Source organism: Pantherophis guttatus, chromosome 2 (genome assembly GCF_059756535.1).
Source record: "Pantherophis guttatus breed Tessera chromosome 2, ASM5975653v1, whole genome shotgun sequence".
In the NCBI taxonomy this organism is placed as follows: Eukaryota; Metazoa; Chordata; class Lepidosauria; order Squamata; family Colubridae; genus Pantherophis; species Pantherophis guttatus.
Window position 1 is genome coordinate 132,169,205 of NC_142064.1, and position 16,824 is coordinate 132,186,028.

The following is a 16,824-nucleotide window of genomic DNA, read 5'->3' on the forward strand; positions in this document are numbered from 1 at the left end:
TTCCTCCTTCCTTCCTTCCTTCCTTCCCTTCCTTTTCTCCTCTCTCCCTCTCCAATGTGTATACATATCCCCACCTACCCCCACCCCTATATAACATCCACACAAGCAAACACCACGGAGAAACGGGTGGTGGTGGTTATTATCGGGATTTTTAATTTAGAAACAAAAGAAAGCATAATGAATCTGGCTGAGGTGAGAAGCAGGATTCACCAACGAATGCAAGGTTGCTTGCACAGTCGACCCTGTTGGGTGAAGATGCTTGAAGATACAGTCCTGATATGCATATTTGAGTAAGTTATTCCCAGTTACTTCTGGGAAAATGTATACACAGAGAGAGAGAAAAAAAAATGTACACACACATACACATGCATGCCTGCCATTAAATTACATCTATGAAAGGAGATGCCCTGAATTTTATGTGGAAGACTTGTGCAGAAACTGACACTATATTCCTCCATAAAACAAAGCAAGCTAGAAAGAAACGGGGAAAGAAAGAGGGAGGGGGAGGGGGAGGGAGGGAGGAGGAGGAGGAGGAGAGAGAGAACAACAGTCTTATGGAAACAAAGGAAGCATAACTTACATTCTTTTCTTCTCCATTACCTCCAATGGGAGCTCAGCTCTGCTGAAGACTATTGGGTAGGGGGGAGGAGGGGCTGGGGGAGAGAGAAAGGTGAAAGAGGCTGCATCTTTAGTCATCTTGAAAATGAGGTCTGGTGGAACTGGAAGGATTTTCAAGCATGGGGAAGGCTCAAAGTTAATAAAAGGGACACAGGCTGGGCACTGGTCTATCAGAGAGATGGCGAGAAAGGGAAAGAAGGAAGGAAGGAAGGTGGGAGGAAGGAAGGAAGGAGGGAGGGAGGGAGGGTGGGTGGGAGGGAAGGAAGGATTTTAAAGATGGATATTCTTTTTTGTTTTATCTTTTCAAATTCACATTGAATACAGGGTTGTAACTACTAAATTGCTTCCGCCACCATTCCTGTTATAGCAGACAAAAGGAAAACGAGGGGAAGGGGTTTATACATATTTATTTATTGCCCTTTACACGGAACTTTTCAATCTTTCCTGCCCTTCCGCATTTGCTGGGTGCTCGGACCCTCTTAAAAAACACTGCACAAAGCTAAAGCTTAGCTGTTACATTTTTTTTGTTGTTGTTGTTCGAACGGATAAGCATTCTTTTCCTGCTCCCAAGTCCTACCTCCCCCGGTCTTATGCAACCTAGATAAACACACAAGCCTGCAAACTTATTTTCATAAACGGCAGACACAAAGTACGAAGTAATCGTTTGAGGACATCAGCGGGGCAAAGGTTCCAGATTTTTTTTTCCCTTTAAAAAAACAAAACAAAAAAAAACACACACATATTTATTTTGTTGTTCGTTTCTATGGAGGCTTGGATCTTTGCAAGCCTCGATCTGTTTACCATTAGAAAAATTAGAAGTAATTTGGCTTCTTCCTTCTTTCAAGAAAACCAATGCTTTATAAACAAGTTGTGAGGAAGCATCTCACAGGCGTCTTTTTCCCTTTTTAAAAAATAAAATAAAATAAAATAAAAGCCGTTTGACTTTCATTTAAACAGCCCTGGCAACAGGAGACCTGCCTTTGTAGGAAAGATTTTTAAATGACCTATGAAAAAGTAGAAAACCCTGGCCTTCCACCATCCCAGAGCCCCCTCCTCGCGTTGCCACCTTTCCCGCCGGCCCCCGTGTCATTTAACTCGTTCCTAAACAGAGAGACCCGCGGAGTTTTAACACTCCCAGATTCCCTTTCTCCCTGCCCGAGAAAGAGGTTTTAAAAGGGGCCAAGGGGCTGGGGGGCGGGGAACCTTCCGATCTGAATTCCACTCCCTTAGGCTTTATAACATTTTAAGCTTTTTATTATTATTTAGATGATGCTCTCTCGCTATTCAGTCCTAACACTACCATTAGGAACACACCATCCCCCCTCCTCTTTTTCTCCCCCTCCCCTGTGGTGGTGGTGGTACATTACGAACCTAATTCGTAATTGCTTGGGCCCCCAAGCGAGGCACTAACAAGTTTTTGGCACTTCGCTGATAATCCCAAAGCGTTCCAATAGAATAGTCTCCGGGCGATCACAAAAGTAAAGAGTAAACTATCTGCGAGCAGAACCGGACTGGGGCCCTTATTTTATCTCGTGCACATTCTTTGATTGCCCAGGGTCATAAATTAGTACAATTAATTACCCCAAATTAAAATGCAGAGCACCCTGCCGCCTTTTACCCGAATCTTCTCCCTTATTTATTTATTTATTTATTTATTTATTTATGTTTTGTTTTGTTTTGTTTTGTTTTGTTTTGTTTTGTTTTACCAGCATGACATTAGGCAGATATTGGTATATTGGGAGACAAGGAGAAAGGTTCAGGAGCTAAGAGACTGAGAAAGGAAAATAAAAATAAAAATAATGGTAAAAATAATGGAAGCCGAAAATCTGTTCTTTTCCTACAACTTCCCAAGAGAAGATATTCTGGTCTTCTATTTTCCGAAGGAAACCAGCGGTAATTAAATGGACCTCTTTTTCCAGAATTTGTATCCGTAAGAATCCCAAAACAGTGTCTCCCTGCCCTTTCCTTCCTTTACAACTTACTCGGGGGAGGGGGTATTATTCCTCCATAGGAGTTTACATTTTTTTTTAAAAAAGACACCTTGATTACCGACGGATTTTTTTCCTCCTTTTTTTTGGGTGACGTTAGGTATATATTTACAGAAAGCTCTTCTACGATAGCAAAACATAACAGGGTTACAGAACGGTTCTGTGACAATCAGAGAAGACACAAATAAGTACACCAGTTCGACACGAGGACAGAAACATTGTTTTGAGCAATCACTCCCCCCCACCACCATTATTTTCCTTTCTCCTTCTTTCCACCCCCCCACCCACTTTTATTCTTTCCATTGTACAAAATATGCAACCACAACATCATAAAATAATAATTAAAAAAAAAACAAAAAACAAAAACCACTGGATAAATTTAAGTTACAAAATAAAATACTAATCCAAAAATTCAAGTACTTTGTTGTTTTTTTCTGAAAAGAAAAAAAAAGTTTATTTTTAGTTGCAATTGTTAGGGATGTGTGTGTGTGTGTGTGTGTGTGTGTGTGTTTGCATTTTGTAAAGAAAAGCACTTTTTATGTTTCTCTTTCCCTCTGTCTCTGTCTCTGTCTCTCTCTCTCATTTTTGTTCCAGAAAGGTTTGCCGTGTTTAACTAATTCTAAACACTCATCAGCACATTAAGGGGAAAAAAGTCAGGAACAATTTCTTTCTTGGGAAAAACCAGCGCCTTGATTTCTCCACAGACTGGAAGGATGTGGCCAGTTTCACTGCTGCTCTTTATTATTGTTATTATCGGTTTTCTCTTTATTCATTTTCTTCATTTTCATCCTCCTGTTCTGAAACCAGATTTTGACTTGGCGCTCAGTGAGATTAAGAACCCTGGCTACTTCATAACGGCGGTCCCGAGTTAGGTACATATTGAATAAAAACTCTTTTTCTAGTTCCAGCGTTTGATATTTCGTGTAAGGACATCTTTTCTTTCTTGTAGAACGTGCATGAATCCAATTTGCAACAGGGTTATCTGCAAAATAAAGATTGGGACATTTAATTTATTATTGATTGGTTATTTACCTATCCATCTCTGTTTATTCATTTAGCCCTTACCCAGATCTGCATTATATTGATGGCAGTACCTTCAAATAGAGATGCCCTAAATTCATATCCCATCCTTATAATTTTAGTATTTATCTAAAATTCTCCTATCTAAAAAGTCTCTTTAGACAAGCGAGCATTCCCTGCTCAAGCCTGAAGTGACCTTCAGGATTTTTAAGGGCACATCTATTCTTTTATAGGAACTGAGCGTGGACTGTATTCATCAGTGTGCAAGCAGGGAGGCACTAAACAGTAGTGAGTTTAACTAGTTCTGTCCTGCGCCCTGTTTCTGACTATCATTTTATTTTATTTAGCGATCATTCTCTCCCACAAACTGCAATTCTAAAATAAAACTAGGGCCAAGAGGTTGTAATAACAACAACAATAATAATATGCCTCTATTAAGGGTAACTCAAGAACACAATCATGAAAAGTCTAAATTCCCACCATTTCATAGGCCCATAAACTCTGTTTACAACCTTGGCTCTCCAGCTCTCTCCCTATAACTTCCCACTGATGGAGCTGCCAGCAATTTTAAAAGGAATGAGAATATATATATATATATATATATATATACATATATATTCAGACAGTGTCCCAGAAGAAGCCTAATGGTTGCAGAAAAAAATTAATTCTCTTCCCTTTTCTGAGCAATGAAACACTGTCCCTTGCAGACCCTCTTTACAACTTTCTCAGAAGGAATTTGCTCAGCCTTCAGATTAATTATTTCTTGGGTGAAATTTGGATGTAATGAATATGCTATAGATAGTAGTCTCCTTTAGTCTATGATCTGTGCCTCTTATTCCCTCTCTCCCTTTCTCTCTCTCTCCATGAATTTGTATAAGTGCATCTGCCTATGTGGCACAAATACAATTAAAATGATCAGAATGAACCAGCATATCAGGCCTGAAAGGATTTCTACGCACCTGGCATGGGAATCTGTCTATAGAGCAGAAGAGGAGGGGAAGAGACCAGCTCTCTTTAACTCTAGATGGGCACCAAAAAAAAAATAAAAAAAATGCACACACATCTCTTTTGCAGGGCATGTGAATCAATAAACAAGTGGGCATTATTTCTTGGCACTAGGGTCATCTTAATTCCACATATTTTGCTTTCTGTTTCTCACCTCCCACCGACTGCACACTAGAAAAAAAAATCTCCCATGTTTAAATGGCAGATGTCCACTAGGAAATGAACATTTCAGTGTGCAGAAGAATGATTACTTTAAAAAAAAAAAAAAAGCAAAGCAAAGCAAGAGCACAAATCCCTTGGAGACCCTTTCAGCTGTTTTAACAGTGTTCAAGGTTATTTCTTCTCTCTCTCTCTCTCTCTTTTTTAAAGTCCCTTTACTAGTAAGTTACACTGTAGAATTTATTTTCCTTTTTTAAAAAATGGAAGCGGGGGGGGGGGGGGGAGAGAAAATGATGTGTATTATTAACTGTTCTTTCAAACGTTTGGACTTCTCTCCCCATCTGCTATACTCCCAACAGCGATTTGTACTTTCCCTAAATCCAAGTATTTGTTTTCTCATCGCCTTCCTTTATTTGCTGTTCCCCTCTCCATTGCTATCCCTTAACTTTTCGATCCCCCCACTTTCTGGATGGAGGCAAAAATCTGGGGGGATTATTGTCTGGAGTGGGGTTTTGTTTTGTTTTCATCCCCCCCCTCCTCCTCTAAGGCTTTCTCAGGCAATCCCCCCTGCTTTTCAGTACACATCAACATCCCAATATTCTTTCCCCTCCCACATACCCCTGATAGCTTTTGCCAGGCTTCTTCCTCCAAAAGTCAGAAGGACTAAAATGCAAGGAAGAGTGGGGGCAAAGCAGGTTCTGGCTAGTTTAGGAACAAACAAAAGTATCCCAGATGCGAAGGAAAGCCAAAGCGAGAGAGAGGACGAAGGACCCATCCAGATCCCGTAACAATAATAATGCTCATTAAAAACAAAACCTTTTTTTTCCTTCCCCTCTTCGCCCCCTGCCGCCCTCCTTTCCCCCCCCCCCCAAAAAAAATCAAATAAACCAGCTCTCCTCCAGGTTTGTCAGCCCTTGTAGCTGGAGATCCAAGGGAAGGACGCCAAGAATTCTAAACAGTAAAGGTAATTCCTTTTTATTGAGCACTGTGCCAGGGAGCTGTAATGCCTTCCCGGTTGTAAACAAGAATGACTTCGACTTACTAGGGTCCAATTCGGTCTTTTCTTCTTTGTGTTTGTTGGAAGCGACGGCCTCAGATTCCGGAGAGGGTATAGTCTGCGGGGTTCTGTCCCTGAGATCTCCCGGGGATCCATACATATAATCCGGATAACTACGTCCATCCACCGGTCCGCAGTCCCTGCGGCCGTGGAAGGCGTCGGGTTTAAGCCCGTAGTGCCGGCTGCTGGCTGGAAAACCTGGGAACGAGACCGCGCCGGAGATAGGCTCCAGCCAAGTGCGCATATACCGAGTGTCAGTTCCAATGTGTGGCTGGTGGGTGTACGGGTGGTAAACCACGGACGACTGGGAGTGCACGGGAGCCCACGAAGTGGTAAAAACGGCCGGTTTGGGGGCAAAGCTGCAGGACGGAAAATCTGCACACTCCGGTACCAATCCTGACGGTCGGGCTGAAGCAGGATGAGAGCCAGTAGCTGGGAACCGGGACGCCAGCAAGTCGTCGCTCTCGTGGCTAATCAAAGAATCTACATAATAGTTGCTTATGGGACCCGAAGCCGACATTGTTCCCCCCTCTTTTACATTCATAAGATTATTGTATGAACTGTATGTGTACTTTTTATCTTCTCATAGAACAATCAGGGCAGGTAATTATTTTTTCAGCCTTTCCTAGCGTGCCATTGGCTCCGAGATCCCACGTGATTATATTTACCCAAAATACAGTGTAGATCAATCCGCAGGTCTTTTTTTTCCCCTCTCTCTCTCTCTCTCCCCTCTCCCTCTTTCTATTTTTTTTCCTTTCTTTTTTTTTTTTTTAAATAATGCCTATGCGACTTGGGTTTTCATCAAACTCTTGAAATAATGCCGTTATTAGCAGCAGCGGTCGGATCTTACGTGTCGTAAGCTGAAAGGCGATTCGCTCGTTGGCTTGGCTTGGCTTGGCTTGGCTTGGCTTGGCTGGCTGGCTCGGCGACCTGGCTTTTCCATAGCCCTGCTGCTAATGAGGGTGTAAGGTAGCTGGTGTAGCAAGGTAGCACAAGGAACTATTTCTTGACGCAATTTGTCTCTGTCTACTCGCTCTGCTTCTACAGCTTGTATTCGATAATGGATACATTACATGGAAGATCTTTAAAAGGGGAGGTGGCCGATGGAAGGTCCTCACGGAGTGATCCTGCTTGGCTCTCAGCCTCTCCGGCACCGGCTCCTGAATTTTAATGACATTCATGTATGTATATGTATGTGTATGTGTATAGCCACAGATATACATATATACATATACACCCTCAGGTTTTATTTTATTTTTTTGCCAGATAAAACCATCCGTTTCTACATACATGTATGTGTATGTATGGAGGGAGAGACTGGGTGAACACACACACATGCACGCACATACATACAAACGCACAAAACACACGCACCCGCGCACATACACACACACACACTTTCTGGGAGGAAAGAAGAAGATGACTTTGTAAAAACCCAGAGACCGGAAAATAGCAAGAACTCCCCCCCCAAAAAAAGTGGCAATTCCTCTTCCCAAGAGGCTACATTATTCGGCAAGTAGTGGTAGATGTTTTTTTTTATGTCCTTCAATAAAATTTTTACGAGGACCGTTTGATTGTTCATGAATGTGTCGTTCACTAAATAAAACTGTACGAGTAAGTTTCAGTGATGAGGCATAAGTGGGAGTGTGGGAGTTTGTTTTTGCAACTGAAGACTGAAGAAGCTAGGGTGTGTGTTGGTTTTAAATCAATTTATTCTGCTTTCCTAGATTAATGTGGGTGTATGTGGGTGAGTGCGGGCATTAAAAATACCTGAAACTTTCTGTCGATTCAATCGATTTGCAGAACTTCACTGAAAACACGTATCTGTCTCTGTGTGTGTGTGTGTGTGTGGGTGGGTGTGTGTGGGTGGGTGGGTGGGTGAACGCACGCGCGTGCGTGTGTTAAAAAAAATATATAACCTTGGCTTGGTAGAGTAAGGTGATCGGTATAGTTTATTACCCTTAGTGGTCTGGAAGGGTAGCTTTGGTCCCTGGCTCTGGAAAAGAAATCTGCAAAACGGATGTGTGTGTGTGTGTGTGTGTGTGTGTGTGTGTGTGTGTGTCCCCCTCCCTCCGTTCAAGAATACCAGAGAACACCACAAGAGACGCAGCGGCAGCTACTACTACAACAATCCGTGTTGTTCCTTTTTTGTGGGTTTTTGTCAAAGAAGGACCAAGATTTCCAATACAATAACAGCAGAGGCGGCTTGGAAGTGAGGTACAGTTTCAACCCAGTGGAGGGAAGGGGGTTGCAAGGCTTAAGGAAAGTGGTTGCTTATGGGGCTGGAAGGGGTGGGGGGAGGAAGAGAAAAGGGACATTCAGAGGACAGAAAAGGAGGGGGGGACCGTGTGCCCCAGGGAGATGGAGTAACCACTAGGGACACACTCAAAGCTGAGGGCTCAGGTCTCCTCTTGATACAGGAGCAGGCAGTGGATTTATTTTTAGGCAGCTTGCTGGGGGGGGGGGGGGAAATCTTAAGGCGCATTTGGGTAGGCGGCAAAGTAGCAGGCAGAGCCATTCCCCCCCCCCCCAGTTAGTGCTTATTCACTGCTTATTGTCCTCCTCCCCCTCTTTCTTCTCCCTTGAAAAAGACCCTGGAAAAGTTGTTGGATGGAACTGATTAAAGATTCCTGAATTGATATTAACTCAGGAGGTCTTGATCGTGTGCCTCAGCCTGCCCTGGCCGGAGTAGTAAAACTGTATTTCATTCCATAGGGAGCAGACTTGAAATAGAAATACTGTAAGGTTTGGCTGGTGTGTGTCCTTGTGTCTCTGCATTCAAGATTTGAAAAGAGTCTTGCTGCAAATTCTGTACTAACCCCCTTCTGTCCACAGTTCTCCTCCTCTTTTCAACCTTGCACTTTCTGGACGAGAAATTGTCCTATAAGGAACCTAATGTGTCCTCTGGCCTGCCTTGAGTTCAGTTTGTCTGTCAATCACAATTCTCTAATGACTTCATCTTTCCCCTCTGAATCTTGGGGGGTGGGGGGAGTTAGTACCTAGGATGTTTTGATGATTTTACCTCTGGGCTTTATGTGGGTAGAAATATAGGAGCATGTGGGTGAGTGGAGGGCTCCAAAGGGGGATATGAAACATTGGAGGATATGAAATCCTTGCTTAGTTGCACTGAAGAAATATAATTTTCTTTGCAAAGAATCAACCTTCCAACTGGTTGACAGGTTATATTCTATCTATCTATCTATCTATCTATCTATCTATCTATCTATCTATCTATTTATCTATCTATCGTATGTGTGTATATATCGTATACCTATACAGAAAGTAAACAGAAAGCATAACATTAAGCATAAAAAGAGGGACTAACGCATGAATCCAAGTCAAGAATAGCAGATTATGAGTAGAAAAGGACTTAAACGAAGCCAGCAAGGTCATTGAAATATCCTTGAAAGAAGCATTTGTGGAATGAAAACGCAGACAGCAGCTGAAAAGTGGAAGTTGCCACTTTTATTTACCAGGGATCCTCTTATCCTAAACACAACAAAAACCACAGCAATTTCCCTTCAGGGCTGCAGGTTGTCCTGGGGCATTGATCCTTGAGGGCTCATGGTGCAAAGATCTTGGTGCAAGTGCCCTCTGGAAGTCGTGCTCTGTCAGGGAACATAAGATAATGAAAGAGACAGAGGACTACAGATCCTCTACAGATAAAATCAAATGAAAGACATGCCTTTGCATCCAGAATACTATCTATCTATCTATCTATCTATCTATCTATCTATCTATCTTCTATCTATCTATCTATCTATCTATCTATCTATCATCTATCTATCTTCTATCTATCTCTATCACCTATCTATCTATCTATCTATCATCATCATCTATCTATATCTATCTATTATAATCTTTCTCAAAACCTAACCAAGAAAGGTGCCCCCCCACTTTGAAATGGGCACCATTCTGGGAAGGGATAAATTTTCAGTTAACCTTGCAAGAGGAGGGTGGGAGATATTGGGGGGGAGGTGTTTATATTTTTGAATATTCTTCTTTGGGTACAAGAATTTCCAGTTACAGAATCCGAATGCGTTGGCTACATTTCTATATGCATTCTGCCCAGACTCTGCATCAAGTGATCTAGGTAGCAAGGCAAAAATCTAGCCAGCTCACAAGGCAAAATCCTGCCCTTCGATAAAAGATACTGTAGAAAGTCTTTAAAAGAATGTGGCGTGTCCAGGTTATTTTCTATGTGAACATTGAATATATATATATGTGTGTGTGTGTGTATATATGATGTATAATATATCATTGATATATAATGATATATAATATATCATTGAATAATATATCTGTATGTGTGTGTGTGTGTGTGTGTATATATATATATATATGCATGTATGTATAATATTATTCAATTATATATATATATCATTGTCTTTAAAGCAAGGCAAAAGGAAGAAAGGAAAGCCGTTTTTAAAAAGCTGCGTTTTTTTTTTTTAAATTGTCATCTGTGACGTGCATGGGGAAAAACAAAGAGTAGCCTGAACCTCTCTGGAGATTTTATCGATCCTCAATTTAAATATGACACGGAAGAATTATTATTTTCTAAGCGATTTCTGCCAGTTTTGTTTAGGTAGAAAAAGCTGACATTTGGCGAGCAGCCAGCTACCTATATTCCCCTAGCGCACACTTGCACATCAGTGCACACCCACACGCAGGGTTGCACAGTTCTTCTTGCGTCCTTCCTTTAGCCCACACACACACACACACATAGTCCTACGCAGTCCCGCATCGATCTGATCTGGATATAAACTGGGGGCATTCCGAATTCTGTGCTCCCCGTTTCTTTTTTTGGGCTCCTGGAAAAAAAAAGATAGAAAAAGTTTCCCCTAATTTGAGAGACGGGCTCAAAGTCTTAAAACCCGGGTAGCCCCTCTCGGCTGCCGCCGCCGCCAGCACCTTAGTCCTACTCTCTTCCAGGAAAAGCGCTGAAGGTCGAGCGAAGGGTCCTCCGTTTGTCTCTTTCACAGCTCCCAACCTGATCTACTTGCCCACTCTAGGCCTAGGGGGACCCGTGGAAGCAACCACAACACCCACCCAACCCACGGGGGGCTCCCAGAATTCCTGAGCAGCCGCTGGATTCAGGCTTGGAAACCGTGGAAGAGGAGGAGGAAGAGGAGGAGGAGGAGGAGGAACCGGAGAAGCGCCCGAGATACCTTCTGCAGCTCTTGTCTCTCGAGGGCGAACCTCTCCGAGATGGTTGGGTTGAGCCAAGCAAGCAAGCAAGCAAGCTCTGGAGCGAAAGACACCCATTCCTCCAAGGGATCAAAAGAGACCCACTCGCCCTTCCCTCCCCCCCATCTCCGCTCTGACTCGCCACCCTCGGGGCGCATTCCTTCGGGCCCCGGTTGCCCAGTTATCTCAATAAACACCGTCAAGTTCGGATTAAAGAAAAAAAAATCCACTTTCCCCCCCCTCCACCCCACTCCCTCTTCCGGAGAACTGCAGAAGCCGCTTTCTCCTTCCCGGCAAGGCCCCGCGGTTGTAAACTGAAAGCATCGCGGGGTTGACAGCCCTCCATAGGAGAGAGCTTAATCGGTCCCCGCCGCTTAATATTTTCCCCGCGTGGGGACGCCTTTCTCCCCTAGTCTCTCCCAAGGCCGACGCACCCGAGTGGAAGAAAAGGGAGGTAGTGTGTTGCAATGAAATGGGCTGCTAACCCTCCACGAAAACAGGCGGCGAGGAAGCTTTGGAGGTTTGTGGCCTGGCTTGTGGCGGGCTATTCTTTCAGGGTCCTTCTTTCGGTGGTGGGGGCTGAATTCCCGACTTTCCCTTCCCACTTCCCACCTCCACTTGCTTTTATGGATCAAAAAACGCGGCGGAGAGAAAGAATTCTTCTCTGTCATCCAAATGGATTTTATTTTTTATTTTATTTTTTTGGGATGCCCAGAGCAATGGAACTCTACGGTTGCTCTAAGAGGGACAATGGGAGCAGCGTTAGTTCATAGTAGCAGTGGTGAGAGTGAGGAGGAAGAGGAAGGTGCTGGTGAAAACAGCAAGGACGTCGTTTCAGCTGGGCAAGGATATCTCGGTGTTGTTGGGTTTTTTTTACTTCGTTTCTTAAACTGCGTGGCTCAGGGATAATTATGTATAAGCAATACATTTGCAGGAATAATGGGCTATAGGACTTCACTTCCTGTGAGCATGTTCTTTCTATTTAACCCCAGGATAAAAGGTAGGAGGGAGATGAAAGAAAGAAGAAAGAAAGAAAGAAAGAAAGAAAGAAAGAAAGAAAGAAAGAAAGAAAGAGAAAAAGAAAGAAAGAAGGAAGGAAGGAAGGAAGGAAGGAAAGAAAGAAAGAAAGAAAGAAAGAAAGAAAGAAAGAAAGAAAGAAAGAAAGAAGGCTTAAAAATGTACAGTACATTTAATTTTAAACGTTGGTCTCCAGGAATCTGTACCTGTTTAATCACCTCCTCTTTTCCCTGCCCTTAAAAACTCTCTTCATTGTGGTTTAAGAATTTTGTCAGCTGTTATGACTTTAGATGCCAGACTTTTTAGTGCTTTGCTGGTGGCGGGGAATAGTAGAACAATAAATTCCGAAGCGCAATTAAACCTCAGGACTAATCCATTTCACTGGGTTGTGGGTGTTTTCCTTGAACATTTTCAGGTTGGAGGAGAAGGAGGAGGAGGAAAAAGAAGAAGAAGAAAAGAGGAGCAGGAGAGGAAGAGGATGGCAGCAGCAGCAGCAGCAGGAGGAAATTCACAAATGCAAGATGAAGTTGGGAGACATCAAAGGGGCAACAGTGTTTAAATGAGACATAAAACGGTCGGTCCTCTGCGCCATTATCTCAAATCTCTCTCTCTCTCTTTCTCTCTTTCTCTCTCTCTCTCTCTCTCTCTCTCTCTTTTTACGGTAAATAGATTTCAAAACAGATTGCATTGGGGACAGGAGTGAGCAGGAATCACAGTAAAAATAAAAATAAATGAAAGTGCACACCAGTCCTCGCCAAACGGAATGCCTGTAAAATGTATGTATGTATGTATGTATATATGTATGTTTGTATCAAGGGACCTTGATACATGTACATGTATCCCCACCTATTTCTCTGTTTAAAAACCAAGCCCAAACCCACCATCCCATCTCCAGCATTCTCTTTCTTTCTACCAAGGCTGCTTAGAATGAAGCCTCTGGCCCACAAACAAGGCTCCTTGTGGTCTGTTTCAGCCTCACTGCTGTCAAGAAGCTTTGCAGCCAGCTAGGTGTTAGTTCACATAAACAGGAGGGGGGGGGGAGAGAGAGACAGCATTTATAAACAAGGGCAAGTTTCAGCCAAAGGCAGAGACAGCATGCTAGCCCCACTCTTCAAAGCCCCCCCCCCCACCGCCCCACACCAGTCCCAGGGCTAGGCCTTGTCCTCAATTAGTGGTACCTGCTGCCCTGGCTTTAGCAGCCTCTCTTAGAGCTGAGTCAGGATAGCTTTCCCTTGACAAACACAACACAGGCAGAGGCGGCTGCCAGCCTGCCTGCCTGCCAGCCAGCCACCCTCTCTTTTTCCTGAACCGGTTCAGAATGTTCCTTTGAACTTTCCAGGAACTATGAGAGTGTGGCTCAAAGGTGAAGGCGAATGGGAAAGAGAGCAAAGAGCCCAGGGAGGAGAATTGGGTGTTGCACAGAGATGATAGCTACAGATATGCCTCCCTTTCATTCTCTGCCACGTTGTTGAAATTCATTTTTTTTAAAAAATTTGATATGCAGAGATGCACCCGTATGCATGCAAGCATACCGTGTGTGCTTGCAGACAGCAATGGAACAAGCTGAAACCTTCACCAATATTTGCAAATGCATGCTCTGTAGAGACCAAAAACCCTCCGCGCCCTCCCGCCAAATGAAAAAAACCCAAACATCTTATTTCGGATTATTGCCTTCCCCTGGTTATACACGGTTGGTTTTTTTGGTGTTTTTTTTTTACAAATTATCCTCCCTCACGCTCTCTTGCTGTAAATACATATGTCCATATGCACGATACATATTTTATACAGAGAATAGAATACACAAGATACTCACTTGATTCAGGGAAAGACAGTGTATTGACGCAAATAGAACACAGGCTTAACACAAGTTATACTGTTTGCGTATGAAAATAAAAAGGCATACATGCACAAAACTTTATTTGGGAGCATTCACTGAGCGATCACTGTATTTAGATAGGTATACACATTTATTGCATCGACTTATATAGATTATATTAATTTACAGAAATAGTTATACATTGCATTGCATACATTATATTGGATATATGACATGTGTGCTTCTTTTCCCTACCAGCATCTTCCATAAATGGTCAGAAAAAAACAACCTAGATAAAACTGGAAGAAAGATTGCATGTAGGTTTGAACACCGAACTCTAGACAGCAAAAGAGAAACTTTTTGAAGTCACACCTGCTGTGAAATGCAGAATTACAATAACACACACACACATACACACACGAGAAAAATGGAGCAACATTGGAAATGCATGATGAGGTTGCTAATATTTTATAGGCATAACCAACAGCAACCTCTCCCCAGAACGAAACATATCCAGCAAGCAAGGAAAAACAATATTTTGCTGAGAGAGGAGAGAGAGAAATGCGCAAAACAGCAAGAAATCTTTCTAATTACATCTTTTCTGACATTGGAGATTAAAAAGCAGGCTGCAATAATGTTTAAGTCTCCAAATTCTTCATTCACACCCAGCTCTAATAGAATCATTTAAAGGGGGAACACACAGTAGGGGAGGGTTTAATTTTTATTACATTTCTTGACTTGGGTCGATTAAACATACATTACTTTAGATCTCTCCCCATCCCCCATGTGAGAGGAAATGTGGGAAACACATAGAGATAAACGCATATAGATGTATTCACAGATATATGCATACATAGATACATAGATATGTATACACAAATACACACACATATACATAAAGATATATATATACACACACACATATACACACAAACATAAACAATCACACTACACATGGCTGACGGATACTTAGTACCATTACCACATTCTTTTCTATGTTGCTATAGGGGGTATATTTACACGAAACCAGAAAAACGTTTCTATCTATAGCACATAATGAAACAATTCAATTATCTCAGAACCATGGCGAATAATTAAAGCCTTTGACGAATAATTAAAGCCTTTGACGAATAATTAAAGCCTTTGACCGAGCCATTTATCTGCAGACCGGTGACTTTACACCAAGCAAGCACAATGGGCGCACTTTCGTTTGCTTATTAAAATGTTTAAAAATCGGAGGGCGTGCGTGGATGTATTATTTAACATTGGGGGTGGGGGTGGGGCCCCCCGAGAGATTTCGAAGAAGGTAGCTCCCAGTATATTCGCTTGCTTGCAACCCCAAATCGGGGCTTTAGTTTTCATACCAGAAATAAGAGAGGAGGAAACGATGTTAGACCGTTGAGCTGAGAACTTACAGTCCTGGTCGTCCCCTCCACCCGTTTTGTGGTATTTTGTCAAGACCAGGTTGCCCCCTCTCCTTCGGGAAAGGGAATCCACGCACCCCCAACCCTACCCCACCCTTCAGTCTCTGAGACTCAGGTCTCCCCAAATCGACTGCTGAAAGTTTGCTAAGGAGCTGGAGGGCTCAGAAGGGACGGTAGAGGAGGGTGGGGGGAACAGTGCAAACAGTGGCCCGAGAATCACAGCAGTAGCAAAATAACCTTTCTCCCGTGAAAGACCAGAGGCACATCCTCCCTGGGGCGGGTGGGGTGGTGGCAGACTTTATTTCTAATTAAAATTTGTGTTTAGAAAGGAGCCGTCCTAGAGCTTGACTAGGAAACAGGGTTCCCTATACATCTTTGTACTTGAGCTGCGGAAATATATTTCTTGTCTATTAGAAGTATATGCAGCCTCTCGCCCCAGGCTCCTGCCCTGGTCCCTTGCTCTCGTTTCCTGTCCTCAGTCAAGGATCGTGGGTTGCAGACCACTGGGTGAATTCTTCCTCCAATGCTAGTTTGCCTCTTTTACCCTTTTCTTCTTTTTGGGGGTGTGTGCGCGCGCGCTGGTGGTAGTGGAATAAATCCCCACGATTTACCCCCACCCCACCCCACCCGAATATAAACCTGAACCCCACCTGGAAGGATAAAAAGCTAATTTAGCACCAATTTGCTCAGTGGCGAAGATGTCTCTCTGGCCACTTCGATCCTGGTATCTTGGATTCCCCCCCCCCCCTTGAAAATCTCCGCGCTCACACGCACACGCAGCCCGGTTTAAATCTCAGCCCTCCAGATCCACCAAAGCAATCACAATCACCATTACAACAACTTGTTCATCCCAACACCGGGCAGAAGGATTTTTCTTTTCTTCCTTAACGGGTTCCTTAGCTACTTAGTAGAGGGGTGGGGAGAAGCAGATTGTAATCCATGGCTGCTGTTCAGTAAACTACACCGAATCCTGAGCTCCTGGTTTTAATCCCCCCCTTCATTTTGAAGAGGCACCGTGGTTAAACCTTGAACAAGCTCTCGAGGAAGGTCTGTGGACCTAGAGTACTGCTTTCCGCTTTGTTCTTCAAGCCACCTTCAAGCCAAGGAACATAATAAGACTATAATTTATCTAAGTGGATTCTCAGAGTCCCGGGCAGGTTATACCAGCAATAGATTGCCATTGGGAGTCAAGGGGCTGTAATTTCAGTCTTCCCCGGCCATTTACCGAACACCTGCGTTCAGGGAGGTCTTGCACATATCACAGCCTCCATTCACTTCTCACAAAACTCGGCCCCTTTCAGAAACCAGGATGCAAAAGAAGCCAGGTTCGACCTCCCCAAGAAGGAAAGCAAAAAAAAGTGAATCCCGAAAACCCCTAGGCTACAAATTCAGACAATTATTCCGATCTTAAACTTAGAAGCGTTAATCACCCGAGAAATTTTCAGAGAGGGACCCCCTCCATGTTTGTCCGTCTGGAGAGCCCCGTCGGCCAGAAACAACAGCAAGCAGCAAGAGTCGTCTTAAGTCCAGACG

At 43.3% G+C, this 16,824-nt stretch overlaps 3 protein-coding genes and 1 long non-coding RNA gene across 4 annotated transcripts in view; 1 reads left to right on the forward strand and 3 right to left on the reverse strand.

Annotated features, from left to right (window-relative positions):
• The window catches only part of HOXC8 (homeobox C8), a 28,221-nt gene that overhangs the window by 9,077 nt on the left and 2,320 nt on the right, over positions 1-16,824 (reverse strand). The gene's annotated exons all lie outside the window — the stretch shown is intronic.
• HOXC9 (homeobox C9) overlaps positions 1,010-16,824 on the reverse strand; it is a 17,714-nt gene continuing 1,899 nt past the window's right edge. The window contains exons 2-3 of the mRNA XM_060681788.2: positions 5,833-7,007; positions 1,010-3,588 (exon numbers count right to left, since the gene is read on the reverse strand). Of these exons, the coding sequence (XP_060537771.2) occupies positions 3,332-3,588; positions 5,833-6,391 (816 nt within the window). The 5' untranslated portion in view covers positions 6,392-7,007 and the 3' untranslated portion in view covers positions 1,010-3,331. The remainder of the gene's footprint in view (positions 3,589-5,832; positions 7,008-16,824) is intronic.
• On the forward strand, positions 7,901-12,508 carry LOC148115329 (uncharacterized). The gene is made up of 2 exons (XR_015732417.1): positions 7,901-8,064; positions 12,467-12,508. It is a non-coding gene; the product is annotated as an uncharacterized LOC148115329 (long non-coding RNA).
• Positions 9,291-16,824, reverse strand: part of HOXC10 (homeobox C10) — a 16,318-nt gene continuing 8,784 nt past the window's right edge. The window contains exon 2 of the mRNA XM_034419100.2: positions 9,291-9,455. Coding sequence (XP_034274991.2) covers positions 9,337-9,455 — 119 coding nt within the window. The 3' untranslated portion in view covers positions 9,291-9,336. The remainder of the gene's footprint in view (positions 9,456-16,824) is intronic.